This window comes from Clarias gariepinus, chromosome 27, assembly GCF_024256425.1.
Source record: "Clarias gariepinus isolate MV-2021 ecotype Netherlands chromosome 27, CGAR_prim_01v2, whole genome shotgun sequence".
Classification (NCBI taxonomy): Eukaryota; Metazoa; Chordata; class Actinopteri; order Siluriformes; family Clariidae; genus Clarias; species Clarias gariepinus.
Window position 1 is genome coordinate 15,527,060 of NC_071126.1, and position 27,937 is coordinate 15,554,996.

The following is a 27,937-nucleotide window of genomic DNA, read 5'->3' on the forward strand; positions in this document are numbered from 1 at the left end:
CCAGAAAGATGATGGAAGATGGAAGGGGGAAAAAATAAAGAAACCTGAACGAGAAGAAAGAACGAATGATGAAGGAATTGAGGAAATCAGCAGGTTATTCAAGGAGGAAAGAACGAAGCAAAGGAAGCAAGACAATAACAAAAAAGAAAAAAAATGGAGAAAAGAATGAAATAAAGGGACGGAGTGAAGCTGGAATGAGAGTACAGACAGAACCACGAAGTAAAGAAAGTAGAAGAAAGACAGGGGAAGGAGCGCAGGACGAGATGAAAGGACGCAGGACATTAAAGCAAGGCAGAAAAGCAGAAAGAAAGGAAGTGATTAAATAAACGCATGAAAGGAAGGAGGAAATAAAAAGATGGAGGAATTGCAGAAAGACGTGCGCTACATTTAATCAGCTCCTACGGCTCTCATTCTGTTAGCGCACTATGTCTAGTGCCCTATATGAGACGCCCCCTCAGGACAGGAAAGCACGCGGCAAAAAAGGAAAGAAAGCAGGCTGTTTCTAAAGCAGGTCCATCAGCCGCTTTCTGTCCCCGCGGCTAGACGTGACAAACTATTTTCATTTGCTACTTCTGGACGAAAGAGGAGCAAGTCAGACAGGAAATCTCTCGGCGAGCCCGCCAAGCTGCCACGCGTTCGCGGCTAACACACCGCATGCTAACCTGCTAATTACTGCAGCACGGTATAGAGGCACTTAAGTGCATCAAAAAATATGACTGGATTAACGAGTGAGTCACGGAGAGGTGGAACACCGGCTCTAATTAGCTGTTTACATCGGTGAGCAATTAGCCATGAAAGTACCGTAATAAAGCCGCGCTGGAACGCGTGTCATGGCTGCTTTACGGCTCAGGAGCGTAGCGTTAGCGCTGCAACATAACCTTTATACGCTCGTAAGATATGCTGTACAATCACATTAACTAGCCCACCTTATGTCTGAAAAACAAAAAAAAAAAAGGACTAGATGATTTAATTTTATATCAAACGGCAAGCTATTTAAGTAGCTAGGAATCTTAAATTCCTCATTTATCTTGCTAACAAAACTATACTTTTGTCTTAAAGGGCAAGTATAATGCAAAATTCTGCTTTTGTGTTATGTTTAGATGTTCAGATGAGTTTCTGGTGTGAATCAATTCTTTATGTTGTTTTTTCCATTTTCATTTTGCTCAGGGATTAAACAAAGCAGTTAAATGTTTTTCAAATGCATTTGTTTTCCCTCTAGCATGACTTCTTATATGAGGTCACAATAGGGGGACCTATTTTCCCCTATTGTGTAAATGGACAAAGAGCACAACGAATTGATGCTCGGGGCTTAAACAAAGCAGTTAGATTCCCCCCCCTATTGTGACCTCATATAAGAAGTCACAATAGGGGGAAATCAAATGCAATAAATAAAAATAAGAATGCTGAGCATGTTGCGCAGCTCCAGGCATGGCTCAGCAGTGACTCATTTACATAAACACTGAAATGTTGTGTCCGGAAGAGGAGTAAAACTGAGGTCTAAATAAATACCTAAATATGGGACCTTTAAAGAAACGGTTAAAACATGCTGTTCAGAACAACCGTTGCTCTTAAAGTAAAAAAATAACAACGTATAACTAATGTATTAATAGCTAAACCATACTGAGTCAAAAAAAATTACAAATTATAGCACATACATTTCATCATAAAATGACGGATGCTGAATGACAGGGAACTATGTTAAAAAACAACAACTAAGTAACGTTAAATCCAGGCTGAACTGTTCTAAAGATTAGCTAAAAAAGTTGAAACAACGGTGTAGTAGCAGAGTCGTAACTAAGCGCTGAATAAGCACAGAACAGGTGCTACATCAGGCACCCGAGAGATGTCATTTAATCATGATGCTCAAGTTTCACAGAGCTGCCAGTGCTGCAGGGATCTTACTGGATATCTTTATTCTTGAGCAAGACGACTAAAAGACTTTTCAGGTGCTACTGTAAAAAATATCAATGACAAAGAGAGAGAGAGAGAGAGAGAGAGAGAGAGAGAGAGAGAGAGAGAGAGAAATGCTGAAAGTGAAATACTTTATCTGACTTACGTTGTCCCCACTGTCCACTGTTGGGATTCAGGTAATTGGGGTAAAGTCCTTGAGGCTTGTCCAGACGATTAAGAACCTTCCGGATGTTCATGACCTGCATCAGAAAAAAAAAAAAATAAATAGTATTCCATTTTCCTGTATTTGTCATCCTACCATTTTTTTCCTTGGGCTTTGGACTTTTTATTCTTGGGGTTCACCAGATCGGGTCATTCGATTTGCAAGATCTGGTACATCCATTTATCCAACCATCCTCTGTAGACCAACTAGGGACCATGAAGGCCAATGGTGACCAATGTATTTATTCTTATTTTCACAACCATGATAGGACCTCCAGTTAACATTTACACACTACAGGCAAATTTGGAATCAAAGATCTGGCACAGGTTGCCCTTGCTGTCGCAATCCTCCTGATTTCAAACCAGGCTTGGAACCAGTACTGATGGCCATGGCGTGGTTGTATGGAGTGTAGAGTTAACCCAATGGTGGTGACCGCAATGGCGGTCATCCTATTCTACTTAACCAATTTACTGGCTTACTTAGTGTAAATCTATTGCTCATGATTTTGCTTAGGCACAGTACTGGTGTGAAGCAATTATTTAAAAGATTTTCATATGAAACAAAAGTATTTAAATGCTCATCCTCCATGTTTTTATTCTTTTTATATAAAGCTTGGTTAAAAACGCATTTGAAAATCACTTCCACTCTCCATCTTAGTAGGTCTTTCCATTTGCCTGCTTTGTGTTTCTCAAATGCTCTTCTGAGTGTAAATATGTCATGCTTTAGTATAAGAAGTCTGGATTTAAAGATCTTACAGTTTCATAGTATATGGAACAATAACAGTGAGTACATTTCCATAAAATAGACGAATAACAAGTGTTATAGCATTTTCACTAGAATTATTACAGCTTTATTATATTCTAGCACATGTAGGGTGTAAATAAAGCCGCTAGGAAGGTGTTTATGGCGGCCCGGTGGTGTAGTGGTTAGCACTTTCGCTTTGCACCTCCAGGGTGTGGGTTCGATTCCAGTCTTAAAGGCTGTGTGCAAGGAGTTTGCATGTTCTCCCCGTGCTTGGTGGCTTTCCACTGGGTGCTCCGATTTCCTCCGACAGTATAAAGAAATGCATGTTCATAAATTGCCTGTACTGTGTAAAACTGGGAATAAATACAACGGCCATTATTAGCCTCCACAGTACCTAGGTGGACTACAGAGATTCCTAAATGGATGGATAGACGGAGGAATAGACAGATTTGGGATCTGTCCTAACTATAAAACGGCTGATTTTACTTAGATCAAAATTCAGCAGACATTACACAAATACACTATTGAATATTTTTCTACAGGTAGTTTAAACAATTGATGGTCTGCGGTATTTTTAGCTACACACTCATTCATCTAATATGGTCCATGGGTAAGAAGGGTAATCAAATTTAGCACGGGTACTTAAGCATGGCACAGCTCGCCTGGCAGTGGAGATGGAGACGAAACGCGGGACCGTGGGTAATTTGTCGAAGCGAGCCGCGACGCGCTGTCCGGTAGAACAGCACTAAAACATGAGCACCAAGCAGAATCAGGCGTTTTATAGACGCTACGGTTTGGTGAATCAGCTCTGAGTCAGGGGATGCAGAACGTGCCTGAGATGCCAGACATGCATTCTGTTCTAGATTGCGCTCATCAATCTATAAAGTGCAGGTCACTTTCAGAGTTAAGTAGAGCCTCATTCAGTGTGTGTAATGAAATCATCTATCAGCCTCCCAATGGAGCAGAGGCGTGAGGACGAAACCTGTGATTGGAAAACACTGGGAAAACAAGGCTGCGCACTGGGCTGGCTGGTTTAATGGCCTGATGTACTGGACGCTGGAGTGTCTTTCTGACCGACTCTGAGCTCAGGGATCTGTTTTAATCACTGTTTATGTGTAGCAGTGTAGCTCCGAGATAAGGTTCACATCCAGGAAAAAAAGAAAAAAAGATTGTGCTGGGAGCCGCGAATAAGAGGAGCTGAGGGTGTGTCTTGGAATGTCTGAGACTGGCAATTAACTTCTAAGACCATTTTCACACAGATAAAATCTATGCTTACAATACCAACCTAAAGTGACTGATTTTTCTTTATCAGATCTGATGTGTCTAAAAGCACAAATCTGAAAAATCTGTTTCTCTGATTGGATATGGGTCTTCCTAGATCGGATATATATCCGATACATGATCATGCGACTTCAATAAGAATGATCCGCGACTTTCAACAGTGAAGAAGAGCGGAGAAGGTAGTCAGTGGAGGGAAAGTGAAATAGGTCACTTAGTAGTTATTTGGGACAAAACTGTAGGGAACAGTCAGAGGACAGGCGCGTCCACGTTAGAGTCAGATAAAAGTCACTTGTAATTATGAATGTCTACTGTAATGACATGCAAATCCCTTTTGAACAAAAAACTGGAATGAACAATGTGGCTTATAAAGTCTTATACTGTAATGTGCACGTAGCCATAAATATCTGGCTTAAACGTAAGAATATGTTCAAAATATTTTGTCAAGATTTGCTCATTTATACGCGGTTGTGTCCAAATTCTTTCCCAATTCCCCCTCTGTGTTGTTGTGCATGTTTGTCTGTGTTTAACATTGTCTGTCTGTCTGTGCTCTGACCTCTACGGTACACAAAGGCTATGATTACTGAGCCATAAATAAATACTGTGCCGAGTTAACGCACACCCGTCCTGACCCGAGTGTTAAACAGATTTGAGGCAGAACTACTCCAGCTATGTCCTACAAGTAGGTTGATTCCTTTAATCATAGTTCATGATGAGTTAGGAATAATGACATGACTGGGTTGGTGGTGTAACATCCTGAAGACTTTCTCATGCTGGGAAACTTTACAAAGCACAGAGGGGGTTTGCGGAGATCTAATACTGGAGACTCCTTCTATAAATAAGACCCTGGCTACGTCAAGTGTCTGTTATCATAGTCCATATGTATAAGTCGCTACTATAGGAACAATAATGCATTACAATGAATGCGTTATTATAAGCTTATTGCTGATCAATCAGATTCAAGAATTCAACCATGCTCTGGAATGAAAAATTGGAATATATATATATATTTAACATTAATTATTATATTAACATTAAAATTAATAAGTTCTACGGTGGCTTAGTGGTTAGCACCGTAACCTTTCACCTCCAAGGTCCAGGTTCGATTCCTGCCTCAGGTCTGTCTGCATAGAGTTTTCATGTTCTCCCTGTGTTTAGTGGGTTTTCTCCCACAGTTCAAAGACATGCAGGTTAGGCTAACTAGCGTTCCCAATGTGCCCTGCGATGGATTGGCACCCCGTCCAGGGTATACCCCACCCTCTACCCCCCGTGACCCTGTATACAGAATGAAGCGGTATAGACCATGAGTGAGTGAGAAAGTAATACGTTTGAGGAGCAGTAACTCCATTTGAAGTTAAGAATTAATGCACCACTCTGTGGCATTTAATCATTTAAAATTCCAACAACATTGCTGGACCAGATGAACTCTTTCTATTGATGGATGCGGATAATTTGTGCATAGCAACAGATGGGCTAGTATCAGTAACTGGTGAATATAAACAGTGTGAATATAAGGTTCTTCGCTATGTCCTGAGTTAAATCTCGAGCTCCGACTTACCTTCTCAGCAAATACAGGTTTCCCAGACAGCCTGCTCAGATGGACAAACTCCAGATGCAGCGTGCCATACTCGGCTAAAATGCTGCTGCCTCCTGACGCCCACGGCCAGTTCCTGCCTATGCCACTGCAGACACACAGACACACATACACAGTATGGTTAGTTTTTTAAGCATCTTTTTGATAACAGGTCAAAAAACACTTTTAGCCACACTGAGTGCCTACCGCATGAGCTCGAGTGGCACTTACTCCACACGCCTTTCCTTTCCATATCCGACTAACACGCTGATCAACATGTAAGCGCAATTCATTCCAACATTAACGAGCGCGCGCTCTACTTCATCTCAGCTTTTCACTTTTACCGAAAACTTATTCAAGCCTGATAAATCCAGCTGACCTCCGACCTCTTAATGGATGCCGCCAAGATGTTTCGCTCCCCACCCAGACGCGATTAAGGTGACAGCATCATTAAAGGGATCTGCTCCGACGGAACCTCGGCATCTGCAGCAATTAAGACAAATTACGGCTTGTCTCCTGCTAATGGCACAAAATCAAAGCCCACTGAAAGAGTTCCGCGCTTTTCACTGAACTTTTCACGGATACGCTCTGACAGTTCCGAGAGGCGGAATGTAAATCAGTCAAATTACTACTGGGCGGCAAGAGCATGGCTTGATCGTGAAAATTAGGATGTGGCAGATTGAGTGATTGAGTGAGTGAAAAAGCATTGTGTGCTACTAGATCTAAAAAAACTTTGGCTTTTTTATGGTAAGAACCTACAGACCATTTAAATATTAAAGGGTTTAATACTTTATACTTCCACAAAGTGAACATAAGCACTGGCTACACTAGTGCTGTCGGTTAAAGGTGCATTTGCCATGGGATTGAAGCCTATCCCAGGGGACTCAAGGCACTAGAAAGAGTACACCCTGGACAGTACACACTTTTTTTGCACAGCTTAATACATATTAACTAGCTCAGCATGTGGTAGCGCATGATGTTAGCTACCGTCTGCATTTAAAGGTGTCCGGAATTATCTTAAAACTAGGTGAATTTATCTACAATTACTTTATTGTACTTGTTCTGTTAGCAGAACACATTGACATTCACAGCCTCTGGCAGACGCCCTAATCTGGGGCAACTTGCATTTTTATCTTATTATACATCTGGACAGGCTCAAGAGCCCAACAGTTGTAGCATGGTGGGTCCAATCAATAGTCCAACACCCTAACCACTGAGATACCCTTGATCATTCATTCTGATCACATTAAGCAGGAATAAAAGTTATAATAGCCTTAAAACACTCAGTGCACCACACCCATCCATCTAGGAACCTCTGTAGTCCAACTAGGGACTGTGAAGGCCAATGATGCCCATTGTATTTACTCCCATTTTTACATCTTGCATTAACGCACAAGGCTGCAAAGCTACCGGCCTCCAAACCCCCCAGATCTCAAACCGATCGAGCACCCATGGGATGCGCCGGACAAATAAGTCTGATCCACAGAGGCTCCAAGCCGCAACCCACAGCACCCTAAGGACCTGGTGCCAACATCCAGGTGCCAGACACCACAGTACACCTCTAGAGGTCTTGTGCAGACTCTCATGCCCTGAGGGGCCAGAGCTTCTCCAGCAACACAAAGGGGAACCGACTCAAAATACCCCATAATGTTTTGCGTTGTAATGTTTTGGCTGATCGGTGTATACAATTAATTAACTTAAAATGAAGCACATTACAAGGGAAATTGGAGGACATACAGATACATAAACCAGTGCCAAAGCAATTTCTTTGTTTATAACAAAGCTGATTAAAGCATGGGACGTGCATTTGAGGAAAAAAAAATTACAGTCTTAAGGAGATTACAGCAATGGATGTGGCTCTGTGAATGTGTGTGTGTGTGTGTGTGTGTGTGTGTGCCTATGTTTGTAATTAATTATAGCTTTTTAAAAATATATTTTAATACTTAATGATTGAAGCCTGTCACTCAAATAGTGTTTAACTGTCAGAAAGGTATGCAGCTCTACATTGTGTGAATTAATGGTAAGGAATGAATACAGTTAAGCTCTTGCTTCTGTCTACGCCTTTAACAAGTCTGTGTTGCTTCAACGTCTTTGTCTTGACAGCGAGCTAAATGTGGAGTTTATTTTTTTTAGCATTAGTAACAGAATTTGTTGGAATTGTTGCATGGCCCCAGCTAGTCGACATGCCTGTCGTCATGTCCTCTTTTCAATTGGGTTGATCGAGAAAGACATGCTTGCCATGTTGGCTGAAATGTCACTAATCACTAATCGTGTCATTTAGGACAAAGAGAGTTCCTATGGAAGTAACAAATCAGGCGCCACCACACAAACCGCAGCCCGCAGAGGATCAAGAACCAACGTCCTGTGACAGACACTTATTAAAAGAAACACACCTAACTAAATTAGATATTAAAATATATCTTAACTAATAATTAAATAAGATAAAACTACATAATGTTGCTTTTAAGTAAGCAATTAAAAATAAAATTAAGCTATAATAATAATAATGGTTATATTACTTAACATCTATTAAGATGTGTATACATGTCCTACACACGTATTATCTATAACTACTTTACTAATTAAATATTATTTAAGAATATATATATATATATATATATATATATATATAATTTAATAATATTGTAAATAAATATGAGTAATATTCAATAATATGGTACATAAATATACATAATAATTAAGAATATGATATATAAATATAAATATTATTTAACAACACAGAACATAACTATTATTTAATATGTTATATAAATATAAATATTAATTAATAATATTGCATATAGATATAATTATTTAATAATATGGTATATAATGATAAATATCATTAAATAACATGGTATCAAAATTTTTTTATTATTTAATAATATGGTGTATAAATATTATTTAATAACATGTTATAAAAATATAAATAATTATTATTAATATTGTATTTAAATATAAATATTTAATAATATGGTATATAATGATAAATATTATTATCTAAATAGTATTTAATAGCATGGTAAACAAATATAAATATTATTTAATAATATGGTGTATAAATATAAATATTATTTAATAACGGTATATATAGTAGATATAAACATTATTTAATAATATGGTATATAAATATAATTTATTATTGGTAATACTACTACTAATACTAATAATACCTCCTTCTGTCATGGCTATGTGGATTTCTACGATTTTTGAAATTTTATTTAGCACTTTGTTCATATTTCTTTCTCTCTCTCTTTATTTTGTGCGGCTTTTAAAACATATTAAAAGAACCTATAAAGCATTCTTTGTTTTTTTACTTTTGGCTTTCGCTGTACACTGACCCTGTGTCAGCAGGGTGAAAGAGTGTTACTGGAGACACAGGTCATTATTTTCACAGGAAGCCTGCTTTTACCACTCATGTTCAGATAAGCTTCTTCTCTACAGTAATACCAGCCTTTCCCTTCATGAAGTGCTATCAGAGAAGAACAGGCTGATGTGCTAGATATGATGGAAATATCTAAATATTTATAAACGGTAGAGCTGGACGAATATAACAGGAAGCTTGGAATTTGTCTGCGGGTACGGCAAGCAACTGAATAATGCTTTACATGAACATGTACACCAAAGTGCTGGAGCTTGTGTGAAGTTGTTTGAAAACCAGCAAGGTCACATTGTTGTAGGTGCTAGGACACCCACATTGTCCTCGCTTATGCTGGGAAACGCACTTAACAAACTTGTCTTACAGCACATTTCAGAATTCCAGTCAATGGTTAATGGGTTTTCCTCGCAGAAACTTTCACGTCAGTACCATGGTCGTGCGTTCGGCGCTCCGAAGGTAGTGTACTGTAAATCATCAGTGGGGGCAGCAGTGCTCGCTAAGACGTGGCTGAGCTTTTTATTTCCTTGGAAAAAAATGAAAAAGGTTGTGGTGGGGAACACACAAATGGCTCTTGTAATCCCGCCACTCGGATCATGAAGGAATTACTCAGGGCCCTTGTCTATATCGTTGGATTGATTACACACAAATGTGATGACCTGGTGATAATTCTTCCTACTTTTCTTACTTTTGCCTTTTCCCAAGGACTTCCCTTTCATCAGCAGATGTGAGAAGTGGTGAGTCGTCATAACCGCGAGCTGTTTTTCATCCAGAAGAGGAAGTCTTAATGCCTGATTATGAGTGTTAAACCACTCTTGGACGCGCCACACACTCTGTCAGCAGACTAACCAACTCTACACTGATGGAATACTTTTTTCTGTCGAGCTGCTTATTACATGTCGCTTCTCTCCTGAAAGGCGCAGCATGCATCCTATTCATGGCTCGATTAGCAAGCTGACTTCCTGAACTGAACCAAAGTCCCACAGCTAGGTGAAGCCATCAAGCCTTCCGACAAAAACGGGTGTTTTAGACGCAACAGCCACTAAACCAGTGTGACAGAAATCCAACAACATTGCTGTGCTCTGACACGACACCCTTAGCGGCTGTTCGGCAACTTGCATGACAGGGCGCTTATACAGTAATGACGAGTCCCTTTCAAATGCAAAAAAGCGAATGGCTAATTAGCAATTTGTTGCATCGAGGGGGGAAATAAAGACAGAATGCTGTTGCTATTGTTCCAAAGCTATTGAAACATTAATTCGATCTATTTCTGATGAACAGGATGTTCTACAATTTGAGCTCGCTGCCAATTAAGTTTAAAATGAAACAGGTTGCTTAAACTCATACGGCCTTCAAATCAGGACGTAATATGACACAACAAAGAAATGAGACGAAGTGGACTCCAAGGTTTTAATAAATCTGAAAAACACACCAAATTTTTTTTTAGGAAATCATTTCCAAGGTCACCTGTTACTCATCTTGAAATGATTCACATCTACCAACATCTTTTTGTTAAAGTCCATGTCACAATCCATAAAACCGTTAACAACTACTGATTGATGATCACGCTTCAGTTTAGTTCAACAGACTTTGCCATGAAGCAGCTAATTTGCTAATAAACAGGCCACAGGCAACAGTGTTGAAGACAGCAGGTTGAAGACACCTTGAGAGGAACCAGACTCATAAGTGAACCAATAATCTTTCTATGAAGGGTGTTCCGGTTACCAGGACTTTTAACTGTGAAGAATAACAGAACAGTTATAAGAGTACTCCCATTATTTCTTTATATAATCCCCCGCTACACTAATGCACTTATCCCTGTGTTTCACCAGCGCATGGATACCATCAGGGTAGAAAGTTGTCTCAGAATTAAACTGCCTGCTTTATTATCTGAAACACTGGCCTTCCAGGAACTCTTTTAATGGCCCAAACATGTGGAGATGGCTTGAAGCGAGGTCAGAACTGCACGAGGATATAGCAATAACTCCCAGCTATACTCCTGTAATGCTCAAAGGGGGTTGGTGAATGGTTGTGTGTAAAGTTCTCACAGACACATGCGTCTCTTCTGCAAGTTGTTGACAAGTTCAAGGATCAGGCGTTTAATTCGCTGATTGTTAATGGGAACGACTGCAGTGGGATCCAAGACATTACAGCTGGGATTGTCACTTTACGTATGGCCTTCTTTAAAATGTCAATTTCAATTTTCAAAAAACTCTAAAACTAAAAGTCTAAAACTAAGTAAATTGAATTCACAAATATGTCTTTTTGTTTGCGTCTTAAATTTAGTCTCAAAGATTCTTCATTTTGTTCTACTTGGACCTCTCTATACTGTAGGTGACGTCTTTTTTGAGGTTTTGTAGAGGCAGGATTTGTTGTCTTTGTCCCCTGTTTGGTGTGACCCCACCAACCAGTCGGTAGTTGTAGAGGCTGAGACTGATAAGTTTCAGTGGCTTGTCCTGATCCCACTCTTGCTCTCTCTGCCTTAAATTATGCCTCGGAAAACCAACAAAAGAACTCAGAACTCAAAATCAGATTTCCCTTTCTGCCAGAGCCTGATGTAACTTACCTGCCTCGACTCAATTAAAAGGGAATGGGGTCAGGAAAGAAAAGCAGTTGAGGATGAGCATAATGTTAAAATGAGGGGAAGCTTGAATGACCCCTCGCGTCACTTGTTTGTGTTTAATGCCAACTCCCTTCCGGCTAAGGGCTATCAGATGTGGCTGAGAACATTAATGTCCACATGGGATATTTAACATCCTACTTCAGGATGAGCAGAACGACCCCATTCCACACTTTTGCAAGTAATTCGAAGCTCCCTCCAGGGATTGTGGAAAACAAATATGTAATTAACGTTTTTTTTTTTTTTTTTGTCTAGTCCTTATGACATGCTAACAAAATAAACATCCTTGGAGACAATGTTGATGGTCCTTTCCCATAAACATGAGCTCAGAGATTTGCTGGAAACTGGGATTACACCCTGAGTGGAGAGCTCAGGAGAAATATATTCTACATCAGCACATTTGTTCACACATAGGTGCAAATTAAAGTCTGGAATTGTGGGCGGTGACGCTACCTGCTGTCCCACCAAACAGCATCAGAATCAAGGACAACGACGTACACTGCAGCAGCATGGTGCTTTGATGGTTAGCACTGGTGTATCACACTTTCATGGGCTGGGGTTTCAAAACTCGCCTCCAGCCTGTGTGTGTGTTTGGAGTTTGCATGGTCTTCCTGTCCCGAGTGGATTTTCTCCCCAGGTACTCGGATTTATTCAACTGTCCAAGGGCATGTGTTGTAGGTTGATTAGCATTTCGAAAATTGCCCATAGTCTATGATTATGTGCAACGTGTCATGTGATGAGTTGGCCTTCCATCCATGCTGTACACTGCCTTGTGCCGTTGGTTCCCCTGGATAGGCTCCAGATTCGCAGTAACCCTATGCAGGATAAATCGGTATAGATGCCACATACAGTAGATGGATGGATGGATTTTACATCCCTCCCCATGACCAAATCAACATTTTTCAGGATACAATAAATAAATATATGTCCTTTTTCATTTTATCCCGAGGGCATGCAAATATTTAAACATTTACATATTTGTTTGCATTTCTCTCGTTTGACGTGTTTGGTAAGGTCACTGGTGCAGTGTGCTGAGTGTATAGAACAATAGACTTGCCCTTCCTGATGCTGTCCTGCTTCTCCTTTTCAACTGTCAGCAAGCCAACTGTTTTCCTGCACTGCTCCTTTCAGCCTGCTTTCCACCTTTCTTATCACAAGCTGTTCTTGAACGCTGGCCTGCTTTAACGTCTCGAGAGGTAACGTTCACATCTTGACAGCTCAACAAAGCAAAATCTGGCTCGTAACACGGTCAGTTATTTACCATCGGACATAATTTAATGGCAATTAAAAATCATTTAGTCTTTTTTTGCCACAATATAAACAAACAAACAAAAAATCCACCATGAACTTGTGTAGAACTTATTAGAACGACGATATGATGTTTATTAGCGTCCAACGATTTCTAGACTCCTTTTATTATATTTGTATGTTCTCACTTTAGTTTGGTTTCGTACCTTAACATCTTTTGACTTGGATTATAGATTTGGTTATTTCATAATAATTTCGTATAGTATTATACACGAATGTACCATGTGTAACTAAACAGTGTAACCAAAAAAAGGCCCCGAGCTGGAAATATTATACATTTCTATTGAAACATGGTTTTATCATATCTTCGCTGTTCAAAGTTGTTTAAATCAACTTGTAAAAATGATTAACCGTGCAACACACACTAATTTACTATGTATATACTGTATATGTATAATGGCCTAAAGTTAAATTCCTACCATGCCATGCCTTCTATGGTTATTTCCTCCCCATGTGTTTATATCCATATGTGTGTGCGTTAATTTCATGCTCGATGCCCCCACAAAGCCCCTTGGTCTTGGCCAAATGAAATCTGGGTCAAGGTTGTTCTGTACTGTGCTGCTGTAAAAATGATTGGCGCCTCAGTTCGCTGCTGCTACTCACAGGATTGGAACTGAGAAAGAGGAGGAAAAGGAGAGGGAGGAGGACGAAGACGATGGCTGGCGTGAAGGAGGCAGCAGCTTCTGGCCTTTCAAAACTGGGTTATGTGAAATGACCAAATCGGGATGTTGAAAGTGGGTCAGAGACTGATTCAAATGAGTTCATCAGAGTATTGGGACTCTGTTATATAAATGTTGATTGCAGGCATTACGGCTGCTCTAGAATGTCAAGCAACCACGAGAAACCATCAAAACCAATTCGACGCCGCTGACGTCTATCGGAGGTTCAAAATAGTCAATCTGAAGTCAATCGATGTAGTTTTCCATTTTAAATAGTACTGCATTTTTATAAGTCTGGCTTCTAGATGGCACAGGAATGTTAATGTGACTGGCACGGGAATGGCCCAGTTCTACATAAGAACCAGATGAGTCAAGATGTGATTAATTGCAGAGCTGACAGAATAAAAATGTTTAACAAAGAATGGACTTCATTTTAATTACCTCAACACTCCATGTGAGACTAGAAGTAAAGTGCATGCTGATAGGGCTTCCAACTTAGTTACTTCACCTTTTCGGACTACAATAGCCTGCTAAATAGTTTAAAATATCTATTTCCACCAATAATAAAACGACTATATACTATACATACTGTTAGAAAATAGGTTTATTTATGGTCTGGCTAGCCGGTATCACCCGAATGAGTCTGGTTCCTCTCAAGGTTTCTTCTTCATGTCGTGTTCATAAGTGTTTCCTTATGACCGTCATCTCCGGCTTGCTCATTACAGACAAAAAGTTGTCAATTTATAAACCTATATATATCCAAAATTAAATCTATCTAATATAAATCTATTCATATCCAGAATTTTTGTTCCAGCGATGCTGCGTTGCAACAATGCAATTAATAAAAGCACTATAGACCTTTTGCATCTGACAACACAGCGTCTTAAGGGTGCTTACTAAATGCAGTAAATGTTTAATCCTATTTGGGATTCCGCCACCGGAACAGTTAGACAGCTATTAATTACTGTAGCAAGCTTGAAATGTCAGTATTAGTTAAAGTTACCGGCACATGAGCTAACACTAACACTATCGCTAACAAACGCTTACAAATCCTTAGGAATCACATGTTTGTACACCATCTCCGATAATCATGTTATGATACCAATACAAACTTTTGCAAATTAATAGCCTTAGCACTTCTTCATCCGTTTTCATGTGCTTGTTTCTCTTTTGAACGAGTTACACCATAACATACTGAAAATGAAAATAATCTGTAGGACAGATGCTATTAATTGCTAGGTTACTCTATGTGACCGGCTAATCCTGTAGGTCATCAGATTACGAAATGCAATCAGATAATATATATTGTTTTTGACTTTAAAATACACCTTGAACAAAATTATTATCGAAAATACACAGTAGCCTGATGTCAGGAAATGGTTCTTCCACTGTCTGCTGTGCCTGACGTCATCGTAGTCATGTGCCTGCAAAAAGTTCTATATAAGTGAAACTGAAATAAATTGAATAATCATACTTTGATTTGTCCTTCAATTTTCTCATTAGAAAGCCAGGAACCCTGGAGAATTATGGGGAAAATGAGATTATCTTCTTGAATACTAACACGGATCAGAAAAAGGAGGAGAGAAGTAGCTTTACAGACCGCCTAATATACATTTAGATTTATACCTCTAATGGACAAACCAGACTTGACATTGGCAAGAAAGACTCTTGACTGGAGCCAGACTGAAAGAAGAACACGCCCATGTGACTCTGGTTAGGGGAGACGTATGTAAATCCTCAAATTCTTTTCTTTTTTTTTATTTTTTTTTATCTATACAGCTCAGGCTCTACGAGTTTTGACACATTTCAACATGAGGTTACTGTCCTTACAGTCATGCGCTTGTGAATAGGGTTGCAAACCAAAACCTGGTGTTAACAGTACCTACAGTATATAACCGGTACTAAAACTGAATCAGAACGCAGATTTTGGTGCCACACTTGAGTGCCACTTAAATTTTAGAGCAATCGATTGAAAGATTTGTCCTCTGGTTCTCTGAAACGAACGTAAGAAGCATTGTCACCTTCACCGCACGTGAGGAAAATAATGTCCCAATTGAGAAAATGCATGTGAACACAAGTCAGAAAGCTCCAGTCTAGAATTTTTAACACGAGTGTCCATGCTGTTTTTACATTCCGACTTAAAAGAACAACTCGGGGAAATAAAATCATCCGCGGGAACACGGTAAAGTCACTAGAGTTGTCGTAGTTCGCTAGATAAAGCAAATATTGTCATATTTCTGCGAAAGAAAAGCTGAAATTTTAAACTGTTTTGTAACAAGACCAACTACTTTGATGTTACTGGTGTTTAATTATTGTAGTTGGGGTAGGTGGAATGTAAGTTTGTTTTGTTTTTCGTATACTTTGAACTTTTAATATATTGTGTATTAAACATTCTTTGAAGTTAACCACCGTTATTTGTTACCCATTAAAAAACAAAACAAAAAGAGTATTGGTTTCGTTTAGGCACCGGTATTGTAAAAAACGCAAATGACACCCAAGCAGATTGCATCTGAGGTTGAATTTCATGCTTCTTCAATATGTTTTGCAGAAAATAGTTATTAGCACAATGAATAATTACACCAATTTGGGCAGCACGCCTAGTTTGACTTTTCCACGCATTATAGACTAGAGTAAACATTCACCAAATTAGCACCCAGTCAAAAAAAGATGACAGACGATTCCCGCTGATGAGTTTTGATCGTAGTCAAAAAAAAAATCAAAACCAAGCCATGCGCTGATTAAGAGGTCGTGTTGGGTTTCAGCCACCTGGGTAAAGCGCTGTTTTCTTCTAGTCGGAGAGCAGCTGCTTGTTTTTTTTTTCTGCGAATCGCGTGGCTGATGAGGCTTCAGGGACTGCACGCATCGACAGGCATAACGAGGCTGCAAACCCTGTTCCTTTCTCCGCCACGTTAATTTATTACACTCGTTATAAATTAATTAATAACTGCAGATGGTTCAGTCGGAAGGAGGGAGAGATGAAGGTCTCAGTCAAAATGTTAGCTCCATCTCAGTCGTTAGTCTCTTTAGTCATTTTTGGCACCGTCTGCGCACACACAAAAACATCATGGCCTTGGATGGAGAACAGCGAGCTGCTGAATCACTCTCGCCGTTTCTGACTGCTGCCCACTTGCTTGCACAGAGGGAAGAGGAAGTACTTGAGCGATGCCCGTGCCAATCAAGCCGTCTATCAGCTTTCTGTTCTTAAGAGCGCACCCTAACCCTGCGCCCTCCCTGCCAAGGCAGCGAGCCACTGGAATAAAGATTCCCAGCTCTGAACCAGACAATCAACCACCGAACGAACCCAGATCAGCTGTCTCTCTGAATTTATCAGCATCGAACCTCTGACCCTCAACACTCAGCAAGAACACGCTCTCGTGCAAATGCTGCAAAACAGCCGAACGCCCTTCAATACACAGACACACACAAAAAAATCCACACAAACACGTACAGAGGCTCTCTTTTCTCTCTTTATCTTGAGTTCTGAGGCAGAACCCAAACTCTGTGAAGAATCGTCTAAGAAACACTTTGCTAGTCTGTGTGCGGAGCCTGAAATTGTTCAGACAGTTTCTTTTTCTCCCCTCTCAGTGATTTGCATATGAAAATTTTGAATTCAACCTGAAAACACAAGCACTGAAACACCCGATGGAGAGGAAAAAAAAGAGAGAGAGAGAGAGAGAGAGAGAGAGAGAGAGAGAGAGTAAGATGTCTGACCTTGACAAAATAAGTCTCTAGCGGAAAGACTGCTTATTTGAAATACAGGTAGAGTCGAGACCGTGTTTCCGCTGCTAGTTTCAAGGCTCTGAGCGCCAGCTGATAGGAAGCGACTATCTGACAGCCTCATTTTGGTACGTTATGCAAAATATTACAGACATGACTGTAACGCTTTTTTTTTTTAAGTTTCAGTTACATGAAATGCTTACAGTGGCCAGAATATAGCATTAAGATAGAACAGTGGTTCTCAAACATTTTCTGTCATTCCCCACTTAAGGGGGTGGGCGAATTTTCAAGCCCCACTTGTCAACAAAATGATAACGAAAACGACCAAGTGTATTTTTTATTGAAATATCAATTTCTAAACCAATAAGATCAAATAACGGCAAGTTCAAAACAGATAAAATACACGTGCTATTGTTATAACAGGCTTACTTCGTCACTTATCTAGAGCTTTCTTTCAAAGAAGTCGAGTGGCTTATTAACGTGACTGGGGTGTGTTGTCTCTAAGTGTCTTCCTACTTTGTTGGGTCTCATGCTATCTGCTGCCAGCGGTTTAAGACACAAAACACACACAGGTCTCTCCTCTGCCCTCACCATCCCCACCATGAATCCAAGCGCAACATAGGCTTCATCATAGGCTTTTTGGTTGATTAGGCTGATGATGCTGAATCACCTGCTTTTTTGTGGTCCATGTAACAAATGTATCCATTGGTGTTATTATGCTCACTACATACAGTACGCTACTGACCCGGTGTTATGCTCTAAAATGCCCCCCTCGCCACGATTTGCCTCCCCTACATAATCCCTTTCAAATAATATATTAGAACATAAATTCATAGGTTTATGGTTTACAAATTACAAATTATAACAAATGAATTTAATTATAAAATAAGCAATATAAAAATTTTTGTATATTTTTATATTGCTTATTTTATAATAAAAATCGTTTCCTATAATTTTTCACCACAAACAATATTTATTTAGTGCAATTTGTGATAAACAATTTGTTATTTGTACATTGACAAACCCCTACAAAATAAATGTGCCATAAAATAATCATTTTTGGGGATTTGTATTAATCGTCTCGACGGCTGTCACGTGCCTAGGGTTAATTATAATAGTAATAATATATTTGATAATAATAAACCTTTGAATGTATGTCCTAATATAATATTTGATAGAGATTACGTGGGTATGTGTTGGGGGAGGGTGGTGGGGGGGGATGAGTTTGGGCAATCCGTGGCAGGGGGGCACTTTAGCTTATAACACCTGTTTGTGTCCGCGGTAAAGTTAGTTTGATATTCGCATCTCCGAATTCAATAGCTGCGCAAATAAACCCGTGAATAAGATACCCAGATATATTTCCTCTCTACATTGTCTTTCAGCTACATCCGCCTTAAATTATACAAGTTTAAGAGCATAAACACCATTATTATCTACGGCGCAACGAATGATTTAGGGATCATCACAAAATGCCGCACAGCAACAAAAAGCGTAAAACGATATTGATATTCCCTTCTGTTCAGCGCCTGAAGAATCAAAAAGCAACTTTGTTGCCGCACTAGAAACTAGAAATGCCAGACTAGTACTGTCTGAAAAAATACAGAAACATCAGCATACACATTGGAATAAATAAAATTACATACATAATACCGAATGTTTCCTTATATATATTGTTCCTCTGCAATTAACATGCCGACGTTAAACCGTTATTGTTGAACTATGGTTCCACTTTTTCTCTAAAGTTATTTTAATTTACTTGTATGAATGATCCATTTCTTTGCACATGATTGTTTAGTTTCGAGTGTCCGATGTTTATTGTCAATAAAGAAAAGCATGAATTATAATAGGTACTTTCCTATTATTTTCCACTAATTCCCTCCCGTTCATTGCGCCCCACCTGTCATGCCTGTATTCCCCACTAGTGGGGCGCGCCCCACACTTTGAGAACCACTGAGATAGAATAACCGGGTGAGGCGGAGCCGAGGAGGTGGGGTCGGGCGGAGCCTGGGGCCGTATTGGTACACTCAAAACAGACGCATTGACAGAGAAATCATTGCTATACATGAAACTCAAGCACACTATACAGTATGTACAGGTATATGTATAGTAGAGGATGGCTCAGTGTGTTAAGGCTCTGAGTTACTGATCGGAAGATCACGCAACCCTCCCATTTTATCTGGGCTTGGGACCGGCACTGCATACATTGGCTGGGGTTTGGGCACTGGTTGGGAATCGAACCTTTCGCATGGCAGGCTTTTTTTATGTTTAATGCTAAAAGAAATACAAATCAGAAGGTGTGTCCAAACTTTTGACTTGTAGGTTATTAAATAACTTCTCCATTGTCTCTACCGAGCAATGTTAAAAGACCTTCTTCAGGATTCTCATCAGAGGCTTTTTGTACAAAGGAAAATCAATCTGAAAATTAAAATTCAGCAGAGAAAACTGCTGCGCACGCATTGTTAGAACCAGGAATAAAGCGCAGGTGCACGTGATTGGCTACTGCCGATACGATTGACATGAGTGATGGGATTTGAGCTGGTGACGGCAGAGCGAATGCGTTTCTGTTGCATAGCTTGGCAGTGTGTACACGATCGGCACAGGATCGGTAATGTCTTAAAATCCGGTCATGATCGATCGGTGCAATCTCTACTGATTACTGATTATTTCCGAATAAACAAGAAACTTCAAAGGGGTCATGTTTTAGCTCATTGAAACAGGTCATGTTGCCACTTTTGATTCGAGCCATGACATTGTTCTGGTGCAGATACACCCAGCCAAAACATGGTATCGGTGCTAAAAACTGTCTCAGTGAATTTTCAGTTAGGATCATATAACACCATTTTTTATAATACTTAATGCTTATCATCTCTATGCTCCATCATCCAAGCTTACTTTTTTATAAATATGCATACACATTTAGATTTTATCAGATAAAAAGAGACACATTTGCTAAATACAATTTCATGCTCTTTTATGTCTGTAGTGTCCGTAACTTTTATAAATTTAAATCTTTCATTCAGATGAAACTTGGCCAATTTAGATTTCACACGAAAAGGCGTAAACCTGAAATAGTGTTTTATTCTAAAATGCAAAATTTAATTAAGATATTGCAACATGAATGTGACATGGTTACAGACACTACAGATTTTTTGCTTTTGATATGCTTTAATTTAAGCATTAATTTTTACAAGTCATATGCTTCTAGAAGCTTTCACCAATTTTAAAATCAATTTAGTTTGCCTTCAAAGTTCATGTAACGGGCTACAAGAAGCTGAGGAACTGTTAGTCATGATAGTTAAAGGTTATTTTGTTCTGAACAGAAACATACTGTAGCTGTGACTTTAAGTATGAACCTAATAACATTATATTGTAATATCAACAAACTTTATATTATAATACTATTAATGCATTACTCCGAATAATGCCTTTGTTCTTTTATTTCGTCTCTACCTCAAGTATCAGCTTGTTCATTTGCATCTGTTTGCATAATTAAATTCACGAAATCAAAGTGGGTGGCAAATGAAAGTGGCGGCACTTTGCACTGCCTAATGTATCGGTTTATTATTACATTTCAAAAAAAAAAAAAAAAAAAAAGCTGGGAGAAATTATAAAGACGAAGAAATGTGTCACGATGAAATAATCCTTCGGGGACCCTTTTAGTTTTTCGGCTTAAAAGGGGGGCAGCCTTCTGAGAAAGTAGGACAAAGTCACGGCCACATGACTTTCTGTGCATCATTCACTTGTCGAGACATATTTAATATTTTACACGATGCACCACCATAAGGACAAATGCAAAAAAAAAAAAAAAATATATATATATATATATATATATATATATAAAGATGTGAACAGAAACGCCTGGGAAGGAAATGTATATAGTGTAAGAGAGTGTGCAGGTGTATTTGTCTGACCTTTTAAGGTTGAGAAGGGCCCAAGGGATGCCTGTGGGTGTCTTGAATGCAGGCAGTAATTTCTCTCCAAGCTCGATGGCTTTCCTCCTGAACACCTGAGAGAGAAAAGACAGGAGAGAGAGAGAGAGAGAGAGAGAGAGAGAGAGAGAGAGAATGTAAAGCTGCTGTCAAGTACACCTTCACCCACTGACACTCTGACACATGGTATATGACTGGCCCTGGTACCTGTTTCACCCTTTCACTCTGATTCTCTTCCTCTCGGGCCTGCTTGATCGCAACAGACAGGCTAAAAGGCACGCCGAGGCTGGCAGCGTGTGCATAAGTGCATGTGTGTGTGTGTGTGTGTGAGCGTAGAGACCGGAATCCTGCAGCAGGCAGATAAGAACGGATCAGATAAAGTTGCTGGTGTGTATTAAGGGCTCCTAGCTGCTCTTAACCTGCTGTCTGCCTGTCATCTCATCTCATAGCTCTCCGTCCTTTCAGCCGTCACAGTGAGGACGACATCCAGCCAACCTCCGCCTCCTACAGAGCTTTGGTGTACTGCAGAGATCTTATTGACAAAAAAAAGAGACTGCCACAGTCGTCTCGGGGATAAAAGAGAGTTTGGTGCCGGAAATGCAGAATCGCACAAAGACACAAAGTCTTTTCGAATCGCAAAGCGGGTGAAGACAAGAGGCAAAGTAAAAGAGCTGAGCTCACGAAGCAAAAGCATGCCGAGACGTTTTTTGAAGGTTCTTCAAAAGAGCATTAAGTGCTGATGCTGAGGCGAAGAAGCTGCATCAAAGATTCAAAGTTTTTTATTTCTGTCATTTGCTCAATCTGTTCATGTCGGAGCTCTTTGTGTGTTTTTTAGGTTTTGTCTTTTTTTTGCTCTCACCTCTCTGAGCGTCCTATCCTACCGAGTCAGACTACATCAAATTCAGGTTTCACGCAGCCTCCTGTCTCTGTCTCGGTCTCTATCCATCTTCCTTCGTCCACCTAGATGAAAATGTGTGCGCTCGCCCTTGGCACGTCAGCAAGGTCGCCTGTTAACCTGTCACACTAAATTCCGAGCAGGAGTCCTCCAGCCTGGAGCGCAGAAACCTCCAGCTTTCTGTCCAGAGCCTGTGTGTGTGTGTGTGTGTGTGTGTATGTGTATGTGTGTGAAGGTTTATTGTCTGAAATAATCATAGACACGTTCACATTAATTATATTCTAAGAAAGATGGAAGGACTGCGCTGATTGGTACACAACCGCAGCGCATGAATATTTTAAAGCGATGGACGCGTGCTCTGGCCATTTTAATAAAATGTTTATAATTAACTGCGAATAAAGAATCGATGGTTCAGAGTTAATGAAACTCACTCTTGTTGAGATTATCATACAAAAAATAAATTAATTAATAGGAAGCTTATTTATTATTATGTCTAAATAGAGTGCACAAAAAAATCTAATTAGTAAAAACAGGGAAGCATAGTTAAATATAAATAGTGATTTTGGTGTATTTCATTTCAGCAAAAAAGAAAAATTACATGCTAAAAGTGTGTATATTAGTTAGTCTTTTTGTTGACAATAATTAAAATTGTTGACTTTTTTTTAATATAACTGAAAGCAGTACAGCCAAGGTCTCATCCCCTAACGTGCAGAAGGTTTTATTCCCCATACGCTGTCTGTGAGTCTCAAGAAAGTCAGTACACCAATAATGGCATTATAATTCAGCCAATTCTTCTTGAATAAAAATTTAATTTTTTTAAATCTAGTTAATTGCAGTCATAGTCTGCGATTAATCACGATTATTTACATTTTTTTCAATACACAGATTTACTTGTTTTATTAACAAGTATGCAAATGACAAACTGGTTAGAGCAAACCAGTTTTATGAAATCTCAAACATTAACCTTTAACAAATTTTAAATGATAATTTCTCGAATAGGGCCAGCACCCCACCGGCAGCGTCGCTCAAACTCGAGATCCTCAGAATCAAAAAAATGAACAACCTAGAGGCTTAACCACCTGAACCACCACTTCCACATCTTAGATCAGCTTTTTTTTTTTTTTCTTGTTCCTTTGGTTTTATTTAAACAATCTGGAAGCTTTTTATAATGAAACTCGTCGTTCCGGACACCTGGTGATGTTTCCTCAGTCGTTTTATTATCTGTGTTAAACGTATTGTACTGTACGCCACAGTACTATTAGCACACACAGACAGGTAACCGCTCTGCAATTATGGGAAGCCATTAGGGTCAAACTTGGTTTACTTTGATTAATCACATGCGCCAACACGTTAACAGACCAAAAAAAATAAAAACACTGCTTTGATTCTGAATGGTCTCTTCCTCCACGTTGTGATTTTTTTTTTTCAAGCAAATGTTCCTTCTTCAAGGTTTCAAATGTCAAAACATATTGAAAATCCAGTGAAATTAAAGCCTGCTGTTCTCTGACATTTGATGTTAGTTCTATAGTGACCTACAAGTTGATTTTAATAAAAGGTTATCATTGTTGGTTTGCTGGATTGAAAAGAATCTTAAATAAAAAGGGACCCAAAAAAAAAAAAGCCTTTAAACACCTAACCCCAGGAGGGGCAATTTTGTTTGGAAAGTGGAGAAAGACATTCGTGACCTGGTATTGGGAACTTTAAGGAGTTTCAGGTAGACAGCGGAGAGTATTAATATAATGAGTTACTATACCTGGTCCTGCTGGCGGCACCAGGAAATTTAAAAAGTTTTAAACAGATTATAAACGTCATGGAGCTTGAACAGAGAGAACGGAAGGCCAAACGGAGATGATACGAGTCCGAAGGGTTTCCATTATCAAAGATATTATATTTTATACTGAGGTGAAGGTTTATTATTTAACTGGTCACGTGAACTGACTGGATTCGGTACTAAGGGGGTCAATTTTTTTTTTCTTTTAACAAACGGGACTCGCCAGATCGAGACAGGCACTAAACCCCACAGGTTCATTTGGTCTAACTTGGTGTAAAAAAATAAGCTTATTAAACCAGAAATCTGAAAACTCAAAATCACCCGAAATGTGACTTAATACCTGATTTGATGTGATGGCTCACAATTAATAGGGACCTATCAGGAAAATTCACTTTTTGATCACGTGGACCAGCTTCTGAGGTTCTTCTGTTATACATGACGTCTAAAAAATTTAACATAAGGGAAAAAAATGTGACCCGATGTTCCTTCAGTCGGGAAGGTCTGCTACACCTAGGGGTCAGGGTTTTATTTGCTGGGAAAAAAACGGATACAAACGGAGACACCACAGACACGGAGATGCCTTTCCCTGCCATTAGGCCCTGGGGCTGAGAGGTTTCGTAAATGATACAGAGGCATATGTTTTATAGGGGACAGTGCATGAACACACACACAGTGGAAAGAGTATCAACAGAATGTAAATAAATAAATAAATAAATAAAGGTTTGCAAGATTACAATGATTTAGACGTTCCGAGTGTCTATTTCAATGAACTGCGCAGCCCTATCATTTATTTAGAGTAGAAATGTTTTTCCCATTTATTTTTGGGCATTAACATTAAACCTTTTTACCATAAACGCACTATGAATATTATCAAATTTCTCCATATTTAGTCACCATTTACAGATTAGCTTGCTTAAAGTGCTAGACAACCCAATAAGAACTTCAGCATCAAATTTCAGCATTTATGCCTCGATTTCCTTCAGAGACACCAGAAATATACTACAGAGTATTTTTGCATAAACATCAGATGAGAACAAGGAGTCACATGGCTTAAACCCCCCATCAAAAAGCATTACTCTGCACTTCCCACTGGCCTGATGAAAATCCCTAATGAATGGCAATGTTCTAAATGGAAGTGATGCTTCAAAATTTCATCAAACAGAGTGCTGTTTGTGCAGATAACCCTGCAGGCTGGAGCTGGGTCTGAAAGATTAACTGCAGAAAAAGAGAAGCTATTATCAGATCAAACTGAGGTAAACAAGAAAAAGACTTATGCATAAGGACGATGTCAGGGTGCATTAACCGATGAAAAATATAGGAATCTGTGCCCTGTTTAAGCTCAGCAATTCACTCGAGTGCAGGAGACTCGACTGTGTGGTTTCAAGGGGGATCCTGGCCAAAATGGATCTCCAGAAACCCATGAATAAATCAATATAATGAGCATGCGTGGCAAGGCCAAGCACACTTTACAGCATACTGTTTAAGGAAAATAATCAACGACAGTCTGGTGTGATGCAGCCTAACATGGTGGAGAGTTCACACTGCTGTTACCAACATAAAGTTGATTATTTTACAATAACAGAATGTCTTGTAATGTAGTTTAATTCTTATACCAGTGATTCCAATTAAATTTATTAATGAATGACGCTTTTTGTACCCATATATATATATATAGAAAATCACAACAGTTAGCCATAACCATTAACACATTTAAACCAATTATCAATTACAAATTAGTAAACTGGTGATCATGAGCACACAAGGCTCACCCATGCCTAAGGGCACCAAAGTTTGGTCCGATCCCAAAGAAAATCCAACGCAGCACCAATCGGCAAAAAAAACAAAGCTGGCCATGATATGGAGGCATGAGAACACTAAGAGCAACCCAACGCGCAAAGGCCAATCTCCCCAGATCCCAATCTGATAGTGTACCCATGGGATGCACCGTACAATCCAACATGCAACCCACAGCACCCGAAGGATCCCCTGCCAATGTCCAGATGACAAACACCACAGCACATCCCCATAGGCTCTGCGGAGCCACGAATCCAGACAGGTGTCACAAGGGGAACTTATATAAGCATAGAGACCCATTAACATATTACATAAGCACATTATTTGTGAATCTGATCTGGCATTGAGTCCAAGTCCTTCCATTGTATAAAATATATGAACATTATTTAAGAATTTTATGGTGGGGTGGAAAAATATGAACCTGACCTGCGCAAGGAAAAGTATCCCCACGATTTCACAACACTGACCAACCACGCCATCCTAATGAAAGAAGCTGAATTATAAAGCCTAACTGCAGGAGATGATTACGGAAAGCTCTGTTATTACACGCGCTGCACCTGCCTGTTGGTTCCCACCCCCGTCCCAGCAGTAAGCATCATTAGCGATCCCTTAATAGCATCAGAGTTACTCAGAATTTAAAAGGCTGACACAGTAGATCACGCCCTGGAACTAGCAGCAGACAATTTTGAAAAGGGCACTTAAAAGCAATTATGCTGCTCATTTGCAAGGATTTATTGCAAGTCGACAGAGCTAGACCACCACAGGCTCCACTGTGGAGCCAGTTCTATTTATTTCTCAGGGCATTTACAGAAGACAGGATAAGGCAGAGACCAGAGAAAGAGATGAGAAGGCTGAGTAGAGTAGAATGCCACTCCAGCCACTATACACCTTCAACCCAGGCTAAATACTTCGTTATGTGTGGAATAAAATCCTAGATTAATCATGTGACGTACACAATCAGTGCTCATTCACAAAACAGGTGCAGCAAGGATGGAAGAAAGGATGACACATCGGAATTCATTTACATAAAAAGCTCTATTTTTTTTGGTCTGCGAGGTCACTAGGGATGTTGAAAGCCTTCCCTTAAAGCTGGTTTCTTTCAGGAAACCAACAGCTCTAATAGAGCACAGATTGGGTTCGAGCTGCAGGGAGCTACACAATGGCAGGTATTCAGCACTGCTAAGTGCTTAAAGCACAAAGTGAAAGGAACTCCTTCAATGCTGCATGGCTTTCTATTTAACTTTGACTTCACAGCCCTAGATCTTGACTAATGGTGCAGTAGAGGTTTTTGGCCACTCCATTCTGGTTGTTGAAAATGAAACAAGAAGCAATGTCATTGCCCTATAAAGTATTCTTGAGCCAAATGTATTACAGTCTCTGGTATGAATAATTGGATTTCTGATATTTTGTATTAACATCTACAAAAGTGACGGAGGAAGTCCTATAGTTAAAGAAAAGGGAACTGTCTGAAAATGTAAATGCGTCCAATAAAGACAAAATCACAGCAATGAATGCTAACCACAATCTCAAACCTAATCTTAATCCTTATATCAATCTCAGCCTTAAAACTAACCAATCGTAACTTGATCTCAAACAGAACCCCAAACCCAAGGCAAACTGAAACAAAAGCTCAAATCCAAACGCAACATTAAACCTAATACTATCTCAAACCCAACCCTAATTCCAAACATAAACCCACATCAAAACTCAAACCAAGCCCCCCAAACCCAGCCCAAATCCAACCTCAAACCTACAGCAAATCTCAAGCCCAAGCCCACCAAACCCAAATTCAAACTCAACCCAAACATTAAAGCCAAACCTCAAACCCAAGCATGAACTCAAACCTGATTCCAAACCTAAATCCCAAAATTCAAACTCAAATCCAACATTGATCCCAAATCTCCAAACTCAAACCCAACTTCAAACCCAAACCCTCAACTTTAAATCCCATCATACTTCCAACCCTAACCTTTAACCCACACAATAGCTCTAACACAGCCGTCAAAACAAAACCCAATTTAAATTTTACACCATAAAACTCAATCCAAATCTTCACACTAATTCCCGAACCTTAAACCCCAACCATGAACTAAAACCAACCCTGAGCTCATCTCAACTGCAACCCAACCCTAAGCAGTAAAAAAAAAAAAATTCTCTTGT

General features: G+C 39.5%; 1 protein-coding gene across 1 annotated transcript in view; it reads right to left on the reverse strand.

Moving 5' to 3' along the window:
• man1a1 (mannosidase, alpha, class 1A, member 1) overlaps positions 1-27,937 on the reverse strand; it is a 110,211-nt gene that overhangs the window by 13,483 nt on the left and 68,791 nt on the right. Inside the window, exons 5-7 of the mRNA XM_053488716.1 lie at positions 21,300-21,394; positions 5,694-5,817; positions 2,057-2,150 (exon numbers count right to left, since the gene is read on the reverse strand). Coding sequence (XP_053344691.1) covers positions 2,057-2,150; positions 5,694-5,817; positions 21,300-21,394 — 313 coding nt within the window. The remainder of the gene's footprint in view (positions 1-2,056; positions 2,151-5,693; positions 5,818-21,299; positions 21,395-27,937) is intronic.